Raw genomic sequence first — 25396 nt, forward strand, 5'->3', positions numbered from 1 at the left:
CAGAGTATGATTCCACCAACATTCTCTCTGAGGAACCAATGCTCTTATTTATTATCATAGATGAAAGGCTACCTCCAGGAGTGTGGCTGCTTCTCCTTTCAAAAGGTTGTACCAGAAAGTCTACTCAGCAGGAATGATGGCTGGCCTACAGCCATACGGATAGAAATCCCTCCCCTAGTCTTCTCTGGTTCATATACTCTAGTCTCTCCCTGAGCCCACAAGCTCCCATGCAATTAGGGCAGAGTTGCATACATTGGGTGGTAGGGAGCAGCTGGGTACTCTGGTGAGGGTCTATGACCCTCCCTGCCCCTCTGTGAGGGGTGTAAACAGTCAATATGCCCAGTTGGGATGATCTTAGCAACCTGCACATATGAACTCAAGACAGGAGTTATTTGGCTCAGAGTTCAGTCACAAACAGCAGCCCTCACTTCTTTCAAGTTCCTAAGTGTGTCCCCTGAGGACACATAGCCCTCGGTCTCCTGTTCCCTTTTCCAGACCCATGGCCCATGCCCAGCAGCGAGAGCAGCAGATACACCACCACACTGGAAAGGCAGAACAGGGAAGACCTCTGTGCAGAAAGAGTTCAAGCAAACAGCATGAGTGCCATCAAATCAGCATGTGACAGAAAGGTGGCAAAACCCGCTTTCTCTGATGCTCTTCTGCTGCCCCAAAGAAACCAAAGAACCCTGACCAAGGGACTGTGAGGGGCTCAGAAGGAAAGTTCTATTCTTGTAGATTATCCGTGGGCAAATAAGAGAAAGAACAAAACCACTGTGAGAGCACAAGTTACCTTTTGAGTTTTAATCACTATACCTTAGAGATCCACGAAACAAAAATGCCTCTGATCTGCAAGCCCCTTGCCCAAGGTCAGATGGTTCCTGAAATGCTGGAGGCTATTGTTTATGGGAGATAACAAGTCACATGTTCTCACTTCCTAAACAAGTTTGTTTGACCCATCTGCACCAAATGTGTTTGATCATGTGTGGGCAGGAGAGTTACAGGCAGGAAATACGTCAGGATGCATGCTTGTCCCTGATTAGACATGATGGGAAATACTTAAGTTACAGAAGGGTCATGTTTTTTCCCCTGGGGAAACCAGAGATGGACCTGGTCAGAGCCAGTCTACCTGGCCCGTATTTAATTAAAACTTCCTTCAAATTTGACTTTAAACTATGGTAGTATTCTCGATTGGTGGGATTAACACTACCCACCCAACCCACCAAATGCAAAGAACAACAAATCCAAAATCCATATGGAAATTACATTTCATCTTCTTGTGTCCTGTATGTTGCATTCTGGAAAATACCCTCAAATTATAATACCACAATGACACTTGGCTTTATAAAACATCATTTACTTAAAAACAAGGCCACACCAGGCCTGTCAACATAGTTATACATGTCACATATAAATACACCTAACAGTTACAACACAAAACCTGACTGACATAAAATGATTACTGGCCAGTGATTGGCAATGTTTTACTAGAAATAAATATTACTATTTAAGTCACAGGTACTCTCTGCTGATGTTAAATTCCAGCAAACAATTGTTTGTTGGGTAGATTTGGAAGTGGGGAAAGGGTTGTTAGGCCTCTAAGAGTAAGAAAGTAAGGCCTAAACAGGACGGTGGTGTTACACTCCTTTAATCCCAACACTCAGGAGGTAGAGGCAGATGGATCTCTTGTGTCGAGACCAGCCTGGCCTACATAGTGAGTTCCAGGACAGCCAGGGCTACACAGAGAAACCCTGTCTCAAAAAAACAAAACAAAACAAAACAAAACAAAACAAAAAGAAAGTGAGACCTGAGGAATTGTATCCTAGCTTAAGGCAGACCCAGCACAAACCTTGAACATACAAGGTTATTTAACACAGTGAGTTTTACACACATATAAATACATTCTTCCCTGTACTGCTACTGAATTTCACATAATTTAAAATAAGGCGGCAGACACAGAGATGAAAATTCTATATAAACAGTTAAATCTCAGCTTTAAAATACAAAACCTAGGTATGCTTCCTACAGTTTTTTGTAGGAAAGTCCCTCTACTGTGGGGTCTGATAGCATTCACATTGCGCAGAGATCTCCTCGGGAGTAGCCAGACCTGAAGAACATCTCTGATATGCTGCTGGGAGATCTGTGAGTGACACGGTCTCAATAATACATGTTCTTATCCCACCAGCCTGTGGACACAGAGAAGGGTAAATCAGAACTACCCCGTGGGAGGCAGTGGGCAAGCGTCAGCAGTCAGACTGCTGGACTGGGGGTACATCTCATTGGCCAGGCGCTTGCCTTGCACAGCTGATCTGGTTTCCAACTCAGCAAAGCAAAAACTTAATTCATTTATGTCATTACTCACTTCCAGGGTAGAGCCTGATGAAGAGTTTTCGCATCTCATCATACACCCAAATCAGAATGGCGTGTGGTACAGCCACAAACCAGTACTGAGCTCTGCAAACAAAAAGGAGGAAAGTGAGCCCTGGCTTGTCTGAGACAGCCCAGACCATGGCCAATAGGGGTGGCAGGGTGGCTTTCTCTTAATTTTCCCTGCCTTACTAGAAATAGCAACTATACTGCACCACATAACACAGGCCTGCCAAGCTCCCTACTTAACCTGAGATGGGACTGCTAAAAGCAGCCTTGGCCTTTGAGGAGACCTGTTAAATGAGAGTGGTGGTGGTCCAGTTAGGCCTAGGAAATGCCTTTCTTCCTTTGAGAAATAGGAAGGTCAAGGGGTGGCTTTCTATAGCTTGGGGAAGATTGGAGGAAGAGCCTTTGGGAATCCTTGTGCTTATTCAGGTTGTGATAGCACAGAGTAGAAGCTGGCTTTCTATGTAGTGCCACTGAAGGCCAACTCACCTGAGCATGGTGAAACTCAGGGCTGTGACACTCCCGAGACCGTAGGACAGGATCACTGCCACAATGATCTGTGAGGCGATCCCCACCCATATGACTTTATTTCTGGAAAACACAGAGAAGCAAACAGATGTGGAATTTCCATGTGGGCACGCACCCAGCAGACCGTGCCACAGTGCAAGTCAACACCTCATATATTACAGGTGTGGGCTGTTAGAGAGTCCTGAGAACATGTAGACACTTGTTATCCCCAAGTGACAGGCCCATTACCCTCCCAAGGTCAGGCATGGAGGTACCTGAAGAGTCCCTGCTGGAAGATGGAATTCCTCCGGGTTTTCCTGATGATCAAATCTGCAATTTGTTGGACCATGATGGCAACAAAGAAACCCGTGTAGCCTGTGAATTCTAGGTATTTTCTCTGATACCGTGTCTGTCAAGAAGTAGAGATTGATGAGACCACGAAATCCCCCTAGAGGAAAACTGAAATCTGACTCCTTTTCCCCACTTCACCCAGATTAAGTGTAGACTGTGTCTTTATGCTCAGAAAGAAATTCTCTTTAACAGACACTGACTTATATTACCCCATTGTGGGGATTGGATTGGTTAGACTTCAACACCAACTGCTGAACTAATGCAAAAAGTGAGTTTGAGAGAGGAGGCATCTTCCCAAAAGTCAAATCATTGTCATGAGGGGTCTTCCGGACTTATTCACCAAGTCTGTCCCATTAAGACTGTTCAGGGAAGTGGAGGGTCTATGGCTGGATGGGTGGGCAGTGAGAAGAGAGAAGGACCAGGTGGTGCTGCCTCAAGATCTCTTGACTCACCCATTCCTGCCCGTAGCTGTCTTCCAAGTCATTTATATCATCTGTTTCCCATGCCACCCTCAGGTTGATGAGAGAGGTGGGCCAAAAGCCCTGCTGGGCATATACAGTGAAATATACCAGGAAACCTCCCAGGGCTTGCATGAGACCTGCAAATCAAAATTCAGATGTGAGTGCTGAGCTGGGCCCAGAGAGCTGCTTAGTTCTTGTGCTCTTCAGGGCCGTGCCCCTACCCTGCCTAGGATCTGAATGCATTATTGGGAGGGCTCTTGTGAAATGCGGCATGGGTAGGGGGATGACCAACGATGATACACCCTCCTCATACCAATGTGCAGGTAAGAGTAGACAGCAAGCTGCTGGTTGACCAGTCTGTCTTTCTTCTTGTGGCGAGGTTTCCTATTCATAATGTCACTTTCAGCTTTTTCATAGGCCAAGGCGATGGAGGGAATCTGGAGAAGGAAAGACCCCATGAAGCCAAACCCTGAAAGGAGAGTGATGATAAGCAAGAGTGGGCCAGAGGTGGGAGTAAGTGGGTGGTGGAGATGGGTCAGGGGCTGCATCCAGGGTGCAGATAACAAAGGCACATTGTCCATGCCAGATTTGCAAGTCTCCATCTTTAAACATCAGCCTGGTTTTGGACTGAGGGTGTGGTCAGTGGCACCATGTTGCTTACTAGACACACAAATGAGACCCCCGGGGTAAAAAAAATCTCGGTCTGCTTTTTAAAATCGCCATGTCCTGGCAATTCTAAATATAGCTCACTATAACATAAAATGCCATCCTTCCCCTTCGACTTGCATCTAGACCACAAGGCAACGTGGCAGAAGTGTGGTGCTCTCTCAGGTCCTACCACTAAGAAATCCCTTGACCCCCTATGCCCACATCCAGACTTCCTGATTCGGGAGATATGGGCTAGGCTAGAGAATTTATATTTCAGAACTGGCCCACACTTGGAGACCGCTGTAGGATGAGGAAATGAGCGAATGTTGGGGCTTGGAATGTTGGAGTATGGATACATTCTGTTTGGGAAGGCTATCTCAGTTCCCCCTCCCAGCTAAAAGTCTTTTATTGTCCTCATAAAGCGGGGATCAGACTTAGGTGCTATATAGAGGTGCTACAGAAAGACCTAGGTAGGAAGTGAGGCCATGGTCAGGCTACTTTAGTACTGTGACTCTCTGCTGCCTTTTTTCCTCCTTGGCCTGGATAAGCCAGAGCTGTATGGGGACTTTTGTGTGGAGCTTTGTTTAAATGGATACAGGCTGGAAAGCGGGGGGGGGTTAGGGTTAGGGTTAGGGTTAGGGTTAGGGTTAGGGTTAGGGTTAGGGTTAGGGTTAGAGTTAGGGTTAGGGTTAGGGTCTTAGATGAGTGACTGTTGGAAATAACAACAAAACCTTGAAACTACCAAACAAACACACACACAATACCCCTCACTGCAAGAGCCCCGGCCAAACAATAGCAAAAGCAAACCTACTTTCATTGTGTTCTCTAAGTTAGCATGGGGTAACTGCAGGCTGTCACTTTAAGGTACTATCTCTTCCCCAGAGCATTATTGTGTGATTGCTTCATGGCATGTTCTTTGAGAGGGCAAAACCATGTCTTTAAAGGGAAAAAAAATCAGTACAGGGGATAGAGCCCACTGAACTATATCCCACTAAGTTGTAAGATCTTAAAAATCTTACTCTGGAATGAAATGATTTTCATTTCCAAAGACTCGACAGGCATCTCTAGTTCATTGCTGGGCAGCATGGTCTGTGGACCTGCAGAAAAGTGTCACGTGGGATCTCACTAAAGATGGAGAAATGGCCCCATGGTACAGATGTTTGAGAAGCACTGGCTTTGCCCATCATGTGGCTCTTGGCGGCAGCAGGTACGAGCTTTATACAGGTACGAGCTTTATATCCCTGGCGTTATCATCAGACCTTTTAGTATCACTTACAATGTCTGTGCCCAAGTCGATGAACAGGATAGTAATGGTGCCAATAGGCAGGGGGAGCCCAGCAATGATGTACAGCAAAAAGGGGCAGAGCTCAGCAATGTTCTTTGTCAGGGTGTAGGCAATGGTCTTCTTCAGGTTGTCAAAGATCAGGCGACCTAGGGAAGATGTGTCTCTTTATAGGGCTTGCTTCTGGTCCTCCAGGAAATTTGGCGATCAGAAGGACACCCAGAAATCACACTCACCTTCCTCCACCCCTGTGACTATAGATGCAAAGTTGTCATCTAGCAAGACCATGTCGGCTGCATTTTTAGCAGCATCAGAACCTGCTATCCCCATAGCAATTCCGATATCTGCCTTCTTCAAGGCAGGAGAGTCATTCACTCCATCACCTGTCACAGCTACGACTGCATCCTGTGAGGACCAGTGAGAAAACAGGAATGAGGCAGGTGAAGAGAATACAGAGCTACTAGAGCCAAAATGAAGGTCTTTTTGAGAAGAAAAGATAGAGATGGAAAATCTTAGAAGCCAGGATAAGAAGCTCTGACACAGATGTATGCAAATGGAGAAATTAAAATAAAAATGCCAGTGCATATTCCCAAGGAAAAAGAGGTGTTTTATAGAGTCAGCCTTACATATTGATGGGTTCTGAACATACAGATTCAACCACCCAAATTTTGAAAAATTTTGGAAACAAAATAAAACTGGCTGTGGTGACATGTGTTTACATTTACACCACATGAAAAACTGAGCCGGAAAGTTATGAGTTTGAAGCCAGCCTGTGATACACAGAGAAACCTTGACCCAATAAACCAAAGCAGAGAGGGGAAAGGGAAATATTGGAAAAAGAAAATGCATAGATTTTCTTGATGTTATTTCCCCAAAAACAATATGGACTGTCAAGTGTTTATGCAGCATTGACATTATATTAGGTATTATGACTCATCTGACAATGATTTAAAACATATGCTAGTACTTTCTATACTAATATTTTTACATTTTATAAGTGTAACTTGAGCAGTGGTGTGTTTTGTTGTTTTGTGCTTGTGGGAGTTCCAGAAACTACTTCCCCATAGCTACCAAGGAGTGATCTTTTATGTCTCACTTCCTTTGACATATATTTACATTTAGAAAATCTCTCTGTATCCATACCCTACTAGGTGGCGAGTGCTTGAGTGGCTTCTCCACCAGAGCCCATGCATGGCTGTGAGATGGTCTCAAAAGCGAATAGACCATCAATCCTCTCTCTAGGTGCTCCACATCTTCCAGGGGTAGCCAGGCCTTCCTTCCCAGTCATCTGGCAGCTGCTGTTGACTCACCTGCCTCTGACAACCCTCCACGATGATCAACTTCTGCTGGGGTGATGTCCTGGCAAATACGATTTCTTGGTAGTTGGTTAAAAGCTCATCCAGTTGTTCTGGGGTCATGTCCTTCAGTTCCATGCCGGTCACCACAGCGGCTTTCGCTTCTCTAGAAAGACCAGAAGAACCCTGGTGAAGCCAAAGGCCAGCTCTTGTGTTGAAACCCAGTTCCAGGCATGATTTCTGTTTCAATGTATCAGCTGAGGCTAAAACAGGAAACCATTTCCTGTTATCCTATGAAAATGGGTATACAGGGTCAACCAGCCTTTTCCTTCTAGAAACTGGTGAGAAATGGTACTTCCTGGGGCAATGCTGTATTTACTACACAAGGAAAATTACCTGGCAATTATTTATCACCTGGCAGTTGTGCGTTTCCAACAGGCCTAAGTGCCTGGGCAATGTAGGGCATTGTTCTTTCTCTCCCTGGACGCATGAAAGAAGCTCCAACTGGTAACATTCTATTGAATCCACCACTCTGAAGTCTTTGATTCATTATGTCATTCAAAGCCTAGACAGCTCCTTCCCTGTGTGTCTCCTCATTAAACTGTTCTCCATGCCCCATGCTACCCGCATCTCCATGGCTAGATGGCAAGTTTCCCACTGGTAGGAACAGTGTCTGTCCCAGTGTCTGGCATAAAGTCTGGCATATAGTTTGAAGGGAACAACTAGCTGTTGAAAGAATTAATAGATAAGTAAATAAGTGAATGGATGGATGGATAAAAGACAGACATTTGATAAGTAGAAAAGGAGTATTTGTTTGCATGGCTACTTATAATGAAGTCAGCTGAATATGCAAATAAATGCCTAAGATGCTCACTGTCCGTGACTGGTGAGCATGAAACCAGGATTCTCAACATCCTTAATTCTACAACTGGGTCAACATCAAGCAATTTCTGCTTCTCTTTGATTTTTCTCTTTCTAAGCTGGGCATAAAGTTTCCACATCTACTGTCCTGTGCTGTACAAGATTTTCAATCAATGATTCATGACCCATAAGATCATCTTGCCTAGTGATGCTATCGCAGTTTCTCTAGACACATTCTTGTGCCTATTGTTAATTCTACTTCATTGAATCTTGAAATACCAGATAAGAGTATCAATGCAGTGCTTGGCATGAACCAGATACTCAATAAAATTTTCAGTGAACAGATGAATGTAAATTATAAATCAAGCCAACATAGCTCTACCCGGGGAGAGCATTAGCCAAAAGGGTAATTTGTTCCCATTAGCAAAACTGTTTAGAAGCAGCAGGGCCTATTGGGTAAGAATGTGACCTTCTGATCCATTGGTTCTGTGGTTACCTTTGGTTGACTTGCTCTACAGCGATACCACGGCGTTTTGCAATGTCTTCCACTGTCTCATTGTTGGCTGATATGATTCCTACGCTCTTGGCAATGGCTTTGGCTGTGATAGGATGATCACCTGTAACCATAATAACCTAGAACACAGACCACAGAAACTTGTGGGCAATGGCTTCGCTGGCTAGGTAGGGACTATGGGTCAATATCTACTAAGTTACTGCCTACTCTGAAAGGAGCTAGAGAGTGCTATGGTTTTGCATATGGACAATTCTAAGTCTCAGACACCACTGTTTCTGATGGAGGCAGTGGCCCTGCCTGGACCCTTCTTTTGCCCAGGCTTCTTCCATATACCCCCGGTGCCAGAGGAAGCCTCTCCCTTTGTTATAATTTCATTTGTAAAAGGGCCTATAGGTGTCCCCTGGAGACAGTCTTGTTCTGCTTTAACAATCTTAATGTTAACACAGTAATAAAATTCATATTTAACTGCCATATCATGAAGACAAATGGATTATGGAAAATAAAGTACTAAAACCCTGCATTATCTATCACACTCTGGGGAAATATAACGACTAATTCACCGCACCAGTAAGTTCTTCTCATGGTAGGCACTGTGTTGGTTGATTCATCCCACACAGACACTGTCATGCTTTTTGAGGACAGTTACCTAAATCTTAGCAGAGTGAAGGAAGAGGTCCAAATATGGAATTATGATGTTCACTTGAAGAGAACTATAGACTGACGATCTCCTATCACAATTTTTCTTAGAAAGGGATATAACATAGCGAAAGGAAAACGACACTCACCTTGATCCCTGCACTCCGACATTTGGTGACTGCATCTGGGACAGTGGACCGAGGGGGATCGATCATGGACAGAAGCCCCACGAAGCAGAGGTTGGAAGTGGGAAAGTTTATGGTATCTACATCAAATGGGTAGGTCTGGGGAAACTCATCTGCTGGCAGGTAGAGGTGGCAGAAACCTGGAAGTGGCAAGCACTTTGGAGTCAGTGAAACCAGGATAAAGTCTGAGGGTTGGGGTGCTGTTGTGCAGCTCGGTGGGGGAGGACATGCTTGGCATGTATGAGGGGCTAGGTCTGCTCCCGAAGCAGGAAGGAGATACCATGATGATATACACTCAGTCCTTTACTATTTTATCTATCCTGTACCGCAATTGTTTAATCCCTGCAATTCCATAATGCGTGTTTTTAAAGAAAGACACACTTCATCCAGCTCTACGCAAAAGTGATGTCCTGTGTGCTTGTCAGGGGTTCTGTGCTATGCTCTAGAGATGTAACAACCAAGATGAGCACAGCAGGACACGCCTTACTCCTGAAGATGTCTCCGTTTAGTGGTGGGACCAAGAGCTAGAGACATAAAACATGGCATGGACCGTAGCATAGAGATGCACCTCAGTCCCGAGACAGGCAGAACAGAACACGGATGTTTTCCAGGGAAAGAAGGCTGGAGTGATGAAACCATTTCAGGAAAATAAGGAAGCACATGGAAGTAATCAACTCTGGGTCTCTGGGGAGTGGCAGAAAATTCAGTCCTAATTAAGATTAGCCCAGGAGTATCTAAATTGCTGAGGTCAAAGACATTCCTGTGTCTAATAGAACTCCCAGGTCATGTGATTTCCATCAGTTTTTAAATCGAATAATCAGCACCATGGCTCACTGCTTCCCACATTTCCGTAAGCAGGCCGAGAGGTCAAACAGGAGGTTCCCAGAGTGACTCTAGTCAGATGGGGGCAATCTTTTGTTGAAAAGATTGCTTGGTGCTGTGGGTTACGTGGGGCGTGTTTAAATCATGAGCATCTCACCTATGCATTTTCTCTGCTGTACAAACTCAAATGTCCTGTGGAAACACATATCCCACAGATTCTGAGTCACATGGCAAGCATTTTGATGGTATTTAACGAACCTAATCGTCAACCCTGGGCTGTGAATTCATCATACTGTAGTTCTAAATAGGTACCATTCAGTCAACCCATGATTCTGATAGTGCAACACACTGCCCCATCACACCACTTCAGTGATGGAATTTCTAAAGTTCCTTCCACCTCTAATATTCCTTGTCCTAGTCCCTAGTTACTTTTTAAATGAGGTAAGTAAGTATTTCTGAAGTCACCATTCCCTTCTAAGGAGCTGCTGAGTCTTACCTACTGTCTCACAAAACCCCACCACTTCCTCATACTCCCACCACCTTGCTTGTATCAAATACCTACCCCTCCCTTGCTCCATGAAATGAAAGCATCCTCCTCTTAATGAGCCCAGTGTCTCTCCTCTCACGGCCTCCAGCAAGGATGATCCTCAAACACCCCTAGCTGCAACTGTGACCAGCTCACCCTTGTGCAAAGCTTTCAGTACTCCCCCCTAACTGAAAGACAAAACACCAGCTCCTCGGCACATCTTTAAGGGCTCTACACTGTGGCCTCAATCTATCTCCCTTATCCTGTTTCCTGCACCTACTGCATCTCATCCATCCTGCAACACTGCATGGACCACTTCATCGTATGCATAAATCTCATCCTTTTCTTCTTCTTAGCCTTTGTAGTTCTCTCACGTGGATACTTCCCCTCGCTCCATCCAAATACTACAACTCAGGGCCTAACTTAAAATGTGACTTCTTGCCGGGCATTGGTGGCACACACCTTTAATCCCAGCACTTGGGAGGCAGAGGCAGGCGGATCTCTGAGGCCACCCTGGTCTACAAAGCGAGTTTCAAAACAGCCTCCAAAACAATGCAGAGAAACCCTGTCTTGAAAAACAAAAACAACAACAATAACAACAAAAAAATGTGACTTCTTCTATAAAGTTCCTGACTGTGTCTGGAATGAACCTCATTCTACCCAGTGCAATCATACAGCAATCTCTTACATGTTTCTTGTTCATATATTTTTCTCTTTTTCAGTGTTCGGGATTGAACCCAGGACCTCACACATGTTTAGGCAAACACACCACATTCTTCCTTATATGATCTATATGATGTCATGGCTACTCTGCTGGTTAAAGGGATTTCTCAAGACTCTCAGAAGATGAGCAGTGTTCTCCCACACTCACCCAACACGCGCTCTCCCAGGCCTCCCAGCTCCATGTATGCTGTGTGGAAGGCAGCAGCAGAGCTCTTGTCCAGTGGCTGCTCCTGGCCGTTGATCATGATGGTGCTACACTTCTCTAAGATCCTCTCGGGGGCCCCCTTCATCACCATGAGGAAGCGTTTGTCATCAGGGTCCTCTGTCTCATGTATGGAGAGCTGAGAGCGGACAGATTGAGCAGGTTAGATATAGCATCTTTACCGTGGTTCTTCCAATTAGCAGCAGGACAAGCAGGGAAAACATTGTGTTTCTTTCAATTTTCCCTCAGAGAGTAAAATAAGTGGAAGAATCATGGCACCTCCAAGCATGGCTTATCCTTTGGCATTTGTAACTAATTAAAAAGGTAACACCTAGATTTGGGCAACCCAGAGAGTCATGCTGAGCTGGAACTCACATTAGGTGAAACTTGTGTTTCAAACAGACACTGGCCCTTTAAGGCCCTTTGAGGAGACCAGATGCACCCCTCAGGCTGAACAACCTATGGACAGAGGTTTGTGAGAGTCCTTATCTCACCTCTCCCTTCCAGTGGTGAGCAGTCATCTTTGTATGTGCACATGTATGTAAATGTCTGGGTGCACATTCGTGTTCAAGTGTACATATCTATGTGTGTGTGACATTCATATGCCTGTGTGTGTGTGTGTGTGTGTGTCTGTGCCTGCATATATTTGTAGAAGATAGAGGACAAACTTGGGTGTTGTTCCTTGGTGTCATCCAGCTTGTTTTTTGAAGGTCTCTTGGAGTTCATCCACTGGGCAGTCTGGTTGGCCAGTAAAATCTAGAGATTTGTCTGTCTCTGCCTCCCTGATTCAGCTTTTGCACATGAGTTCTGTAGATCAAACTCAGGTCCTTGTGTTTGTCAGGCTCTGCTGACTGAGACATCTCCCCAGCCTTGAGCAACCACTTGCAGATGCTGAGTGCCAAGGCCAGTAGGAATTCCTGTGCCTCTCTGTCTCAGGATCAATCTAGTTTTCCTTTCTGGGCATAAGGGAAAATGGTGGAAACTTGAAGAAGAAGGCACTATTATAAGCAGCCTTTCGGAGCCAGTGATGCATCAGAGGTCATAAGTTTAACACAAATATTCTTGATCCAGTAACTCTACTTTTAGAATCATTTTGTTAAGGTAGTATTCCTAATGAAATATGTATAAATCATTTTATATCATTGCACCACCCAGAGACAGACAGACACACACACAAAATAATTTCAGAGAGACTTGGTATCTACCTACCTATCTATCTATCTATCTATCTATCTATCTATCTATCTATCATTTATTCATGTTGGGAATTAAACCCAGGACTTCGTAAATGCAAATCAAACACTCTACCATTGAATCAAATGCTCAAGAATAGGAAACTTTTGAAATCTTCCTGGAGAAAATAGGATATAAAGAAAATTGCCACAACTCTGGGATTAACAGTTGATTCCAAATCAGTAGTTGCTAGACACTGAGTTACCAGAAGTGAATATAGTTTTAAAAAACGATAGAAAGAAATAGAAAGAAAATAGATTTGCAAGTTTCCTTTTTTTGGGGGTGGGCGGGTTTTGAGACAGGGTTTCTCTGTATTGTTTTGGAGCCTGTCCTGGAACTCGCTCAGTAGACCAGGCTTGGTCTCGAACTCAGAGATCCACCTGCCTCTGCCTCCCCAGTGCTGAGATTAAAGGCGTGCGCCACTACTGCCTGGCTGTAAATTTTCTTTTTTTTGTTTCCTTTTTTTAGTGACCAAGAAAAGACATAAAACCAACAAATTAACCAACAAAATATCAACGCAACCCAATGTAAGCCAAACCAAAGAGCCTCCTGTTGACTACTATTATCACCTTAATTTTCTGAATAGTAGGGCTGAGCTCAGTGGCAGAGCTTGTCTAAAACATGTGAGACACCCGCCCCCAATTCAATCCCAGTACCACAAAGAAAAGCCCTAGAGTCAGATGTGGTGGCACACCACATGCTCACATAACGATGACATCACCTAGCATGACTACACATTATTATCTCAAAGCCCAAGCCCCACAGCTCACTCTCAGCATGGGATTCTATAGGAAATTCCACTTGCGGCAGGACACTGGACAGGCAACTTGTTGGTCTGAATTGAAGACGATAGACATGACTGATTACTGGCCATTGATGTAGTGATTCAAGGTAATGAAGCGACCATGGCCATGTTTTTCCTGAGCAGTGGGTAAAATGCAGGCAGGTCCCTAGCAGTGGCATATGGAATGGGAATAAAACACTAAATAAAATAAAACATTTGGCTGGTCCTCAGAAGGACTTGTCTTCTTCAAGGGCCGTCTCAGGCAAACTTTCTTCATGTGGCATGCTTGACATTTCGACATCTGTGTAGACTCTATAGATTCTAGCGACTGCCAAAACTGGTTGGTGCCACTTAGACACTGTGAGACTGTGATCTCAACATATTCTAAGGTTTCTGTAAATTTGTATTCACTGGTCCTACCTCACAGATCAGTTACTTAGAAGGATTAAATTAGATAAATATTTAAATTAGATTTATGTAGTTAGTTCTCATATCCTTAGGAGATTGGCCCCAGGGCCCAAGGATATTAAAATCTAAGATGTTCCTCATACCCATTATATTATAGGACATAGTATTTACACAGGCCCTAGGCATATTTTCCCATAATCTTTAAAGAATCTCTAGATGATGTATACTCCTAATACCAGTGCTCTCTCTCTCTCTCTCTCTCTCTCTCTCTCTCTCTCTCTCTCTCTCTCTCTCTCTCTGTGTGTGTGTGTGTGAGAGCATGTGAACATGTATGTAGGACACATGAACGGACCCTAAAAAGCTCTTTGTCTTTTTTTTTCCTCCACCCTACCTCAGGGATGGCAAGGTTGGGTATGCCTTTGCTTGGTTGTTAAAAGAAGAAGAGGAAGAGGAGGATGAGGAAGATGACAACCACAAGACTGGCAACCCTGACCCGAGTTGACCAGATGCTCATGCCTATACCTCCTACCCCTCCAGGGTCTTTCGAATCCAGGAATGGTCTAGAATACGGATTAACAAATGAATGAGTATAGTAGAAGTGTTGTTCTAGTGACAAATATTGCCGATTGTGAAGGAAAACTTACCTGAAATTTATTGGTAGAATTAAAAGGAATTTCTGCTACCTTGTGGTTTCTTTTTCTAATTTCCATCACATCACCCAAAACAACCTCGGAGAATTTTAGAAGAGCAGTTTCTGAGGCATCTCCAACCACAACTCTCTGGGAATCAAAAGAGATAAATGTTTACAGCACATCACCTAATTCTTCTGCGTCTGTTTCCGACTGTTGCCTAACATGGGTTAACCAAGCTTAGCACCGGTTGAAGAAACAAGTCCCAGCACATGACGCTCAGTGAAGAACACAGATCAATGGTGCCACCTACAGGCACTAGGGAAGTCTGAGCTAGTGGGAACTGGAGAATGGTGGCTTCCTGAGCTATGGCCTAGGTGAATAGGAAACTGACCATCAGGGGGAAAAAGACTTCTAGGAAGCAGTTTGCCAAGAGCAGAAGTACAGGGTGTTATGTATGGGAAGATATGGAGGTCCCTGAAAAGCAGGCCAGTAGCAGAAAACAGGGTCTCACAGAAAAAAGCTTGGTGAGGGTAAAATCAATCAGTGTTTGAGGAAAATTGGCCGCAAATGAAAAAAATGGAAGGGAAGTATAGAAGCAGGGAAGTCAGTGAGAGTGAGTGGCTCAGCAGTTTAGATACAAGGTACTGATGATAATAGAAGCATGAAGTTGTATGATTTCAAACCAAGAATGGGAGGACTTGGTGGTTCACTAGACAGAGAATTTCCCAAACCTGTAGCCCAAAGACAAGTAGCATGACTATGTCAACAGAAACATTCTGACAGCTTATTGACGAGAAGCCAGGCTGGGCACATGTGGAGAGTGACGAGTATAAGCTGCTAAGATGCCAACAGGGCAGAAATTCCAAGGGGGACACAATCAGCTTCAGCAGAGGGGAAGAAAAAGAGGAAGAGAGGAAGGGGAGGGAGGGAGTGAGGAGAAAAGAGAGAGCAGAGATAGCATTTACGTATTGAGGAACTTTGATTATGTCCACCTAGCTTCCAGATGTTAGGAAAGCAGGCTACCTACAAGACACATTTGCTTGTAGGAATGAGATGGAGTTTGGATTTCTGCAAAGCACTGTGATTTCTCTGTGATGAATGGAGTAAAGATCTTCTGCTTGTCTCAGGAGTCAGGTTTGCTCTTACCAGAGCAAACTGTACACAGGTGGAGACTAAATCAAGCACCCAAGTAGAACACACAGAGTGACCTCATGCTGCCTGTGACATAAGTCCAAGAGTGGCAGCAGCTTTACCTTCATGATGGGGACACTCTCTTGGCCTGGCCTGAACTCGGCTCGGTTACACAGTGTTATTATCTTGGACAAAGAAGCCCAGGTCCCAGAGCTTTGATCAAAGGCTTGTTCTAGAACACAGAAAGAAGAGTGGTTAACATGGGTGCTGGGCCTGCCATGCCCAAGTCACACCCTTCACTTACGACCAGAGACTCAGACAGCCCTTTTGCTTGATCCTTGTCTTTGGGCTAGAATGCTCCACAAAACTCACTTGTCTGGTTTTCGCTTGTATCTGCCACAAAGATCTGATTGTCAAACCACAAATGAGCCACAGTCATCCTGTTCTGGGTCAGGGTCCCGGTCTTGTCTGAACAGATGATGGAAGTGGAGCCCAGGGTCTCCACAGCCTCCAGGTTCTTCACCAGGCAGTTTTTCTTAGCCATACGTTTTGCTGTCAGTGACAGGGTGACCTAGCAAGAGCAGGAGAAAGATACCTTGAGGTCAATCATTTTGAACTCAGGTTATCTGGGACTGACTTTCAGGAGAGAGCTAGGATATGGTTAGGCCAGGGGTGGCATTACAACTACAAGAATGGATTCGTGAACTGAAAGCCACTCCAGAGCTCTATAAGCCATGATCTTAAAAAAGATTAAATATAGGACACTTTTGCCTCTATATTCTTTGAAGGAAGTGCTCCAGAAGTCCACAGGCAGCAAAGAAAGGCTATGTAACTATGGGTGGGACTCCTGCAGCTCAAAAGAGAGCTCAAACCACTAGATGTGATACATTACTTGCTTAACATTCATGAGGTGCTGGCTTCAATCTTCAGAACCACACAACACAACAAAACACAGGGATTGAGACCCAGAACTCAAAACATTCTTCTCCTGTCTTTGGCCTGGACAGCACTCTGCCATCGCTCATGTAGTTAAATAACTAGCAAATAGCTCTCACCCCTACACCCTGCGCCTCCACAGCAGGCTGGAGAGGAGCGAGTTTTGTCAGAGGACTGAATTAGATGGGTCTGGGTAAGGGGAGACAGGAGAGCCATGGCTAAGTTTGAGGTTAGGTAAGGAAGGTGTTAACTCCTTCATAAAAAGTAGGTGGAGGAGGGGATTTTAGAAAATAAATCAAAGGAATGCATTGCCTCCAGAAATTCTGACATGGGGGTTAGAAGGTTCTCTTCTCTAAATATTAAAGGGTGAGACAACCTATGTGAATTAAGCTAGGCCTCCTGAAAAGACAAAGTTCCCAGAACAATGTGTCCAGATGTTAGAAACATCACAATTCTTTTTGGTCAACCACTCTATGGAACTTGTCTATCCAGACTATCCCACGGTACTCTGGTGGGGTGTGGGGTGTGTTGCTCTACAAATGGCAGAAGGTGTGACTGGGAGTGTGGGGGTACAGGCTACCTAACAGCACAAACTCACAGTGACAGTGGCCAGGAGGCCCTCAGGTACATTGGCCACAATGATGCTAATGAGGAAGATGATGGCGTCAAGGACATAGTACTTCATGCACACGGCGATGATGAAGAAAACGACGCCAATGGAGACAGCCACCCCTGCCACAATGTGGACAAAGTGCTCGATCTCAATGGCAATGGGTGTTTTCTCACTTCCAACACCTGAAGCCAAGGAGGCTATGCGACCAATGATGGTGCGGTCACCCGTGTTGATGACAATGCCAGTTGCCGTGCCTACAAGGGAGGAAGACATTTTACTCCAGGCTTTCTGCTCGCAGCCCTCTCTGGTGGCCTGAACAGTGAGCCAGCACATGACAACACAAAGGCTAGTATTAGTTCTCCAGTCCCCTCGATACTGCATTTCTTCCAGGGAAAGCTTTACAGAAGGGGACTGGAGAGATGAAAACCTCAGGCCCAAGGGGGAGAGTTGATGTACGTGGGGCAAGCGCCCCTGAGAGTCAGCTGGCCTTACCTTCCAGGCATGTTGTGGAGTAGAAGCCTATGTTCTTTGTTTCCAAGGGGTTTTCATGGGTAAACTCAGTTGAACGAGCCTGGGGCTCAGATTCCCCAGTGAGAGACGAATTATCTACCTGAAAGAAAGTTCAAAAGTAACTCAAGATTAGCTACTTTAATTCCCACTTTTTCCTTAATGGAGAGAGTGCCTGCTACCTCCCAGCAGGCTCCTCGAGGAAGGTGCTCCTGGATACTCACTTTGCACCCTTGGGAAAACACTAGTCTGATGTCTGCCGGGATCTGGTCTCCTCCTTTAATCTCCACAATGTCCCCCACCACCAACTGCTCCGCAGGGATGATCTTCTTTTCTGAATCTCGGATGACCAGAGCTTGCTGTGGAAGACAGGCATGGCAGACACCTAAGCCCTAGGGAGCACGCTGGCCTTTCCACTGTCTGCACCCACAAAACTCCAGAGTGGGGGCCCTCAGGACTCCCAGCTGTCAGAATGATTAGGTTAAAACTGAAGACTGCTTCACATGGGGTGTCAAGACCCGGAAAACTCATTTTTCTTGATGTCTGTACTTGGAACCAGAAGAGTCTATCATTGCCTGGCAGATATGACCAAGGGAGATGATAACAGTGAGGCTCCCTGCCTGGACAGCCGGACTCCTACTGAGATGGGGAACCTTATTTATTTATTTAATTATTTAATGTTCATTGGTGTTTTGCCATAGGTGTCAGGTCCCCTGGAACTGGAATTGCAACAGTTGTGAGCTGCCGTGTGGTTGCTGGGAATTGAACCTGGGTCCTCTGTAACAGCAGTCAGTGCTCTATACCACTGAGCCATCCCTCCACTCCCCAAGATGGGGAACTTTAGTGGGGGAGTGCCTGTTTCTTTCTTGGTGCTGCAAGAGGCATCTTTTGTACCCAGGATCCTCCCTTCTAATGGCTGGTTCTTTCATTTGGGGCCAAAGAGGTTTCCTAGTTGTAGATACAAGGATTCCTGGGAGGAGAAAGGAGAGCTTGGTCCCCACAGGAACATTTAGGGCAACAAGCTGTGAAAGCAAAAATAGTCGCAAATAGAGTAGACTGGATGGATCTCCTTGACTGTCAGTGAGGAATATTCTAGAACCATATGAGTGGCTGTCCAAAATGGTTCAGAGCATGCTGTGCAATGACGGACATTGAGTCCCACTTTTCCCTACACTGGGCATTTTTCTTGATCTCATTTTAGTCCTGTGACCAATTCAACCCTGTGATGAAGTAGGATTCAGAGACACGAGGTAATTTGCCTAAGATTTGCCAGACTGCAGGGAGTGAGTGGGGCCAGGGCTGCCTTCTTACCCAGAATTTAGGAAGAGACCAGGGCTGGATGACTCCTACTCACCTGGGGAATCATCTTACTAAAGCTGGCCATGATGTTGGTGCTTTTGGCTTCTTGGTAATAAGCAAAAATCCCCGTTAAAATAACGACCAGGATAAGTATGGCACCCAAGTAAACCTGGGTGGGGAGGAGAGGCAGCAGTCAGAGAAACAGATAGCGGGTAGTGACCTCTAATCCAACAACCCGTAATCTGAAATAGTCTAGTATGACTACCAATGTGACATCAAAGTGGAAAATTCCTGCCTGATCTTATGCAACTAGTCACAAATACAGAGATGCTAAAAGTATTGCCAAGAATTACCTTCAGGTAATGAAGATGAGGTAACAAAGTTTGTGCTAATGTTAAGATATCTTGTTTTATATAGGCACACACATTCAAACCCCTGTCCCAATCTGAAATCTAGGACATTTATTGTCACTCATGTTCCTTGATTAATCACATTTTGCTCCTGTGTCCATCCTGGGGACCATGGATGTGCCCTCCAAAGATGTGCCTATCTGATATCTGACATCAATGATCTCATATAACACCTTGCCTCTGGCAGCTGATCTCTTTCTCTTAGCATGGAATCAGCTAGTCCAATTCTGTGGTGTGAGCAGGTATAGCTGTCCTCCATGGGAAAAGGAGAGAGATCAGCTTTGAGGAAGAAGAGTTCCAAAAATACCTCATAGTGACCTTTCCCCCTTGTTACAGACTAGGTGTTTTGTCTGCATTCTAAAATTCACACTTAGATCATCAGAAAATGAAATATCGCTTGTTTCACAGCTGGGAGAATTCCTGATTTCCCCACATTCATCACTGCCTGATAGATGGTAGAATAGCTTAGCACTGTGCCCACTGTGAGCCTCACTTAATGACTGCTTCTCCTTATAACCAAGTGAAGCCCAGGATGGTCACTTACACTGTCTAGGGACGCAGAATTGTTGACATACTGGATTACATATGCGATCCAGCACAAGATGGCACCTATCCACAGAAGGATGGAGAAGCCCCCCACCATCTGCTTGAGAAACTTGATAATCTCTGGAGTTTGCTTGGGAGGTGTAAGGGCGTTGGGCCCATCCCGAGCCAGGAGCTCTGTAGCTTTGATGCTGGAGAGACCCTGAAAACGTCAAGAAAAACACACATAGAAACAAACACTTGGTCTTCATGTTTCTGCAGGTTGTGCCCAACACTGCCCAAGGCCCTGGGAAAGTTCTCCCAACTTCCAGGTTTCTTTTTGGACAAAGATTATTTTTGTTTTTATTGGTGAGGTACCATGTGATATTCAATATCTATAAATTACAAAATGTTTACATCAGGTTAAACATCTGTCTCAAATAAGCATTCCTTATTTTGGATGCAAGTTTTAGCTTGCACCCTGAGCTAGGAAGGTCTTCTACCTCTTAGCTATATTGCTAACTCTCTTTTTATTTTTTATTTTGTTACACTGATAAATAGCCCATACTGGCCTTGAACTTGTGAAGCTTCTGCCTCAGTCTCCCAGTGCTTTGATACACACATGTGCCACCACACCCAACACAAACTGTCATAGACATCATCTTGTGCATATTGTTTTTTTTAGTCTGCTCTATGATCTAATGCTTAACTATTTGTTGCATAATTGGATTCTGAGCTACCAATTCATCATGGTTCTTTATCCTGTCTCTTTTTCCAGAGCCCCTTTTCTCAGCAACTGTTGAAAACTTACAAGGCAATTCTAGAGATAGTTCTAGTAGTACAGCCAGCCTTCTGCACTTACAGATTCTGTCAACCATAGGATTACCTCTCACTGCCAGTTCTGTGTGAATCATTTGAGCAAATGAATATTCATTTTCTGACAAGAGGTTCAAACTTGGACTAGAGTTCAGCAGTTAAAGGCACGCGTTGCTTTTGCGGAGGACCTGGCCTTGATGATTCTCAGCACCCACGTGGCAATGCACAGCCATTTGAAACACTTTCAGGGGACCTAATGCCCTCTTATGGCCTCTGCAGGTACTGCATGCATGTGGTGCACTTTAATACGCATGGATCCAAAACAATCACACACATTAAATAAATAAATAAATAAATAAATAAATAACTAAATAAATAAATAAATGCTTTTTAAGAAGAGGCCTAAACTTTTAAAATTGAACTTGGATTTGAACTCACAGAAGGAGGCAATACTGTGTAGTGAGAAATCTGTAAAGTCCTATGGGTGTATGGAGTACTCTGGTACCTTGGGCTCTGAGATGGAGACTCTGGGCCCTTACTTCCTAACAACGGCCTCCCCAGCCTCCAATAAAAAAGCCCCATGCATCATTTTACTTCATAAAAAAATTTCTGTCCATGACCTTGAAGAAGGTCTACATCATTCTGGGGACCACAGTTGCCTCGTTTCTAGCTCAGTGAAAAAGCCTGGCTGGGCCTTGGGTCAAACACACCAGCTCCAGTAGGCCAAGTGGCTTATCTCAGGATCCAGTCGTGCAGAAAATGGATAGTTTCCCAGGTGTGGCCCTCAGTCAGCCACAGTCTGAGCACACTAGCATTCCTTTTTGTACAGTCAGGACGCTTGTTCCCCAGATGTTCAGTCCCGTGACGACTTACCCGAATGATGTTTGTACCGTATTTCTGTTCCAATTCCGTATTACTGAGTCTGTGGTCATCCTGCAATTCACAGAAGGAAAGGGAGTAAGTGGCATCATTCCAAAAGACACCACCCCAACATCTGACCCACTTTGAAAGCCAGAAGCAGCACTGAGGACAGAAAGGGCCAGGAAGGTTGGTGGGAAGCATTGAAGGCTGTGCGGTGAATAGAGGCGCTGGTGCAGGAGACCCTTGTCTTGAATCCCCCCCCGTGAGTGCATATTGCACTTGCCATTGACACCCAGGCATTGTCCTTGGTTTCTATGAGCAATGCAATGCCTGCTTGCCTCACTCAGACCCCCGGCACACACAAGCCCCGGCATCTCCATTTTGTAGCCACGAGCTAGCTGGATGCGTCACCTGGACCCGGATGCTAAGACTGGCTGAAGGTGATAAGCAAATCCAAAGTACACACGGGATGAGAGCAGGAAGGAAGGGAGAGGCTGTGGGTGCTTTCTGTGCTTCTAAGAATCAGAGTAGCACAGGCTCTTCATTCAGAGGGGTTACTTCCAAGGTTCTAACTTGCCACAGAGACCAAGGTTCCAAGGCATCCAAGCATCATGTCACAAACTGCAGGAGTTTTGTGAGAAGCTTGAGAAAGTCGAAGGAGGGCAAGAGGCTCCTTTCTTACAGTGAAGCAGGGACATGGGCTAATACAGCATTTCAAAGTACTCAAAGGAAAAGTTCCCATCATAAGAACACGGAGATCCGGGTGGTGGTGGCGCATGCCTTTTTAATCCCAGCACTCGAGAGGCAGAGGTAGGCAGATCTCTGTGAGTTCGAGGCAGACCGACAGCCTCCAAAACAATACAGAGAACACAGAGAGCTGAGCATGCTGTTTGATGCCTGTACCCTGAGGACTTGGGAGACCCACACAAGAGTATTGCAAATTCAAGGCCAGCTGGGCCACATATCATGTACCAGGCCAGTCTGAACTCTATAACAAGATCCTGTCTCCAAAGATAATGTAGGTAGGTAAATACAGATAAAATTTAAAAATAAGCAGGTTTATGAGAGAATGGAGGTATATTCAAGTAGCAATCTCGAGGGAAAACAAGTATGTCTTAAACGCTAGAGACACACAGGACACAGGGATTCCTTTTTTGTGTATTATCTAGTACTGCTCTTTGCCCTGACCTATCTCACTTAATCCTCTCCACAACCATAAGAGATAGGCATTACTCCCTGGCCCCCTTTAATCAGGTCTCAGAATGTAGCTCTGTCTGTCTTCAAACTCATGAACTCACTTAGCCTTCTAAGTGCTGAGGTTGAAGGTTAGTGAAAATAGGGAACTGGGTGTCAGTCACATTGAGATTTAAACTTAGCTTAGTCCAGCTTCTGAACTGTCTATCAGGCTACATGCACACAGCAGCCTAATAGCGCACTGTTAAATGTTTTACAAGCTCGCCAGGAAAGATAAACAACTCCGATTTGTAGTATTTGTTGATTCCCTTACAAGAATCGAACCATGCCAAATTTCTGGGTAGCGAACAATTGGCAGCCTTGCCTGAATGAGCTGGTTGCATCAGTCCAGCAGTGGCCCAGCAAGCACTGGGCTTTGAAGTCTGCCCATGGCCTTGCAAGGGTGATCCAGCGGAAGCTCTAGCTCCCCTTAGCCTGTCTGAAGGGGTATCTGTGTTTCACACTCAGAACAGCCATTCATCAAAGAGGTCAGCTACCCAAAGTCCTTCCTTCAGAGAGACTGATAAAACATAGCTCATTTTCCCCCTTAAAGACCTTGCAAACTATTTCCCATTTTACATAGGAAAAACAGGGGGAGGAGGGAGCATAGTTTCTGTGGAGCTAGCTTGTTTGTGCCCAGTTACAGCTCAGTCCTAGAAACGGGCTTAGACTGAGCCTGACCAGGTCCAGTCTCTCTCTACCCCTGGAGCTCTTTTTCCAGGAACACATCAGACCTCACAATGCCTATGGCTTTTCCATCTTGGGAGGCTGTATCTCAAATACTTTTACTTGCCCTCGGAAGACTGACACATAGTTATTTGTATCTCACAGAAGCAGCTGAAAATGAGAGGGATGGGTTCTGCATCTTGGGCTTGAACTCCCTGTCCTATCTGGGACTGCCTCAAAGCAGAACATAGGAATCTGATAGAGTGGTGTCAGGAGGACACATGAGGACTGGACAGACTGAGGAAAGATATTATCACACTCGTAACAAGAAAAAACCAACAAGATTAGAATTCTCCCAGGATATTCCAAGCTATGGAGGCCAATTTTCTTATCAGAGGGAGGTTACAGAGACAAGTTCTCAGCGGAGGGGGTACCAGATCCTTTCGCCTTCAGGGCACTGACCAGATCAAGCTCTTTCTTAAGTTCCTCTTTCTCATGACTCTTGATGGGTTCTGAGTCCTTGTTCATCCCCTTGAACTTTTTGTCATCTCCCTGGCTTGTCTGATTGACATCTTTAGTTCCATTGAGCTCCACAGAATAAATTTCTATTGTTTTCTGGAAGAGAAGCAGAGGTGCAATATTAGCCCCAGATAGGTTTTATCGAGGAGGTGCCCAGTTGCTCCCAGAGGATGAGGAGATTCCCACAGGGAAGAAGAGTGCTGGCCTCCTCTTCACCTGGAGAGGAAGGAGGACCTGTGGGAAATCCCCCCCCAAAAATATTTCCCTTCCTCTCTGTGGAGCCCCGAGGCTTGCTTGGCACAGTCCTGGCTGAATCTGTTCAAGGACTCCTTCTCTGGGGTGGGGCAGATGAAAAAGTTAGCCAGTTTCCCTAGCATCTTGGCCCATGGGTCGCACCAGATGATGTAGGAAGGGGTGTAGTTCCAAACAGGCTCACTGTAAGCATGGCTTTTTCAGATTACCTTGCATCCAACAGAAGATTAGTGTCATCTCCAAACAGCAGCTTTCAGAGCAGGTGCTGTGTGGCTAGCTTGGCAACCCTGGGGATCTTTCCTATACATCTACACTAACTTCTACACACTGCCATCCCTAATTGCCATATATATCCTTGGCAGCTGGGAGTGAGCTCAATGTTAAGATGCCCACCCCCTATTGCCCCAAAACTTGCCATTTCTTTTTCTTTTCCCAGAACTTCCCGATGGTCTCCTAAGGTCCCCACTAGACTGCCGGGTGAGCGGAGGCTACACTCACCCGGCGCATGCTGTGGCCGGTAGTCCAGCCTGCTGGCAGACGGATGTGATCACAGGCTCGGGATGCAGACGAACTAGACGAACGTGCTGCTATGAGCCGGGCTGGGGCTAAGACGCGCGTTGCCTTATAGAGGCACGCCAGGCAGTGATGTGCAGAGATAGTCCTTATCTGGAGGTGGCAGCGGCCGCGGCGGTGTGCAGGCCCTGGTTTCTGAAAGGTGACCGCAGAGGCAGGCGCCGATCAGGACGCTGCTTGCACCTCCGCGGCCGACAGCCAGCCTCTGTGCTGGGGAGGTGGCATGAGCTTTAAATGCGGCGCGCTCCGCCCACCTGCCGGGGCGACTCAGTTCACTCCACTGTGGACTACCCCTAGGGTATGAAACCCGAGGGCGCGCAGGTCGGGGTGGAGTGGGATTGATGGTCAGAGATCTGAGGATCTAAGGTGGGGGCCCCTCTTGATACCTGACTGGGGAACGCGGGGTCTCCCTTCCAGCAGGTTTGGTTTGGAGACCGCACTCAGCCTGTGTGGCAACAGCAGTGGCATGTGCCAGGTGCGTGCAGCCCCCGTGTGGGCACACCCATGCCCTTATCAATAAAGGAATTTATTAAAGTGTGTAAACGGGGAAGGGGTTGGGGTTTGCAGTTCCTAGTAGCAAATGTGACCTGGCAATAAATACCGATTCTAGAGTGGATT

At 45.6% G+C, this 25396-nt stretch overlaps 1 protein-coding gene across 1 annotated transcript; it reads right to left on the reverse strand.

Moving 5' to 3' along the window:
* Window positions 1–1397: 1397 nt before the first annotated feature.
* On the reverse strand, window positions 1398–24052 carry Atp12a (ATPase H+/K+ transporting non-gastric alpha2 subunit). Its single transcript, XM_013117247.3, has 22 exons — window positions 23897–24052; window positions 21548–21607; window positions 19881–20081; window positions 18982–19095; window positions 17852–17986; window positions 17613–17730; window positions 17106–17374; window positions 15944–16142; window positions 15694–15803; window positions 14453–14587; window positions 11330–11522; window positions 9075–9250; window positions 8272–8408; window positions 6930–7080; window positions 5856–6024; window positions 5614–5768; window positions 4003–4126; window positions 3681–3826; window positions 3153–3286; window positions 2860–2961; window positions 2360–2451; window positions 1398–2183 (listed from the first exon to the last, which is right to left on the reverse strand). Exons 1-22 carry the CDS (start codon window positions 23960–23962, stop codon window positions 2155–2157), a joined length of 3015 nt encoding a protein of 1004 aa, XP_012972701.1. The 5' UTR covers window positions 23963–24052; the 3' UTR covers window positions 1398–2154.
* Window positions 24053–25396: the final 1344 nt, after the last annotated feature.

The sequence above is a fragment of the Mesocricetus auratus genome, unplaced genomic scaffold (assembly GCF_017639785.1).
Source record: "Mesocricetus auratus isolate SY011 unplaced genomic scaffold, BCM_Maur_2.0 Super-Scaffold_100707, whole genome shotgun sequence".
Taxonomy (NCBI): Eukaryota; Metazoa; Chordata; class Mammalia; order Rodentia; family Cricetidae; genus Mesocricetus; species Mesocricetus auratus.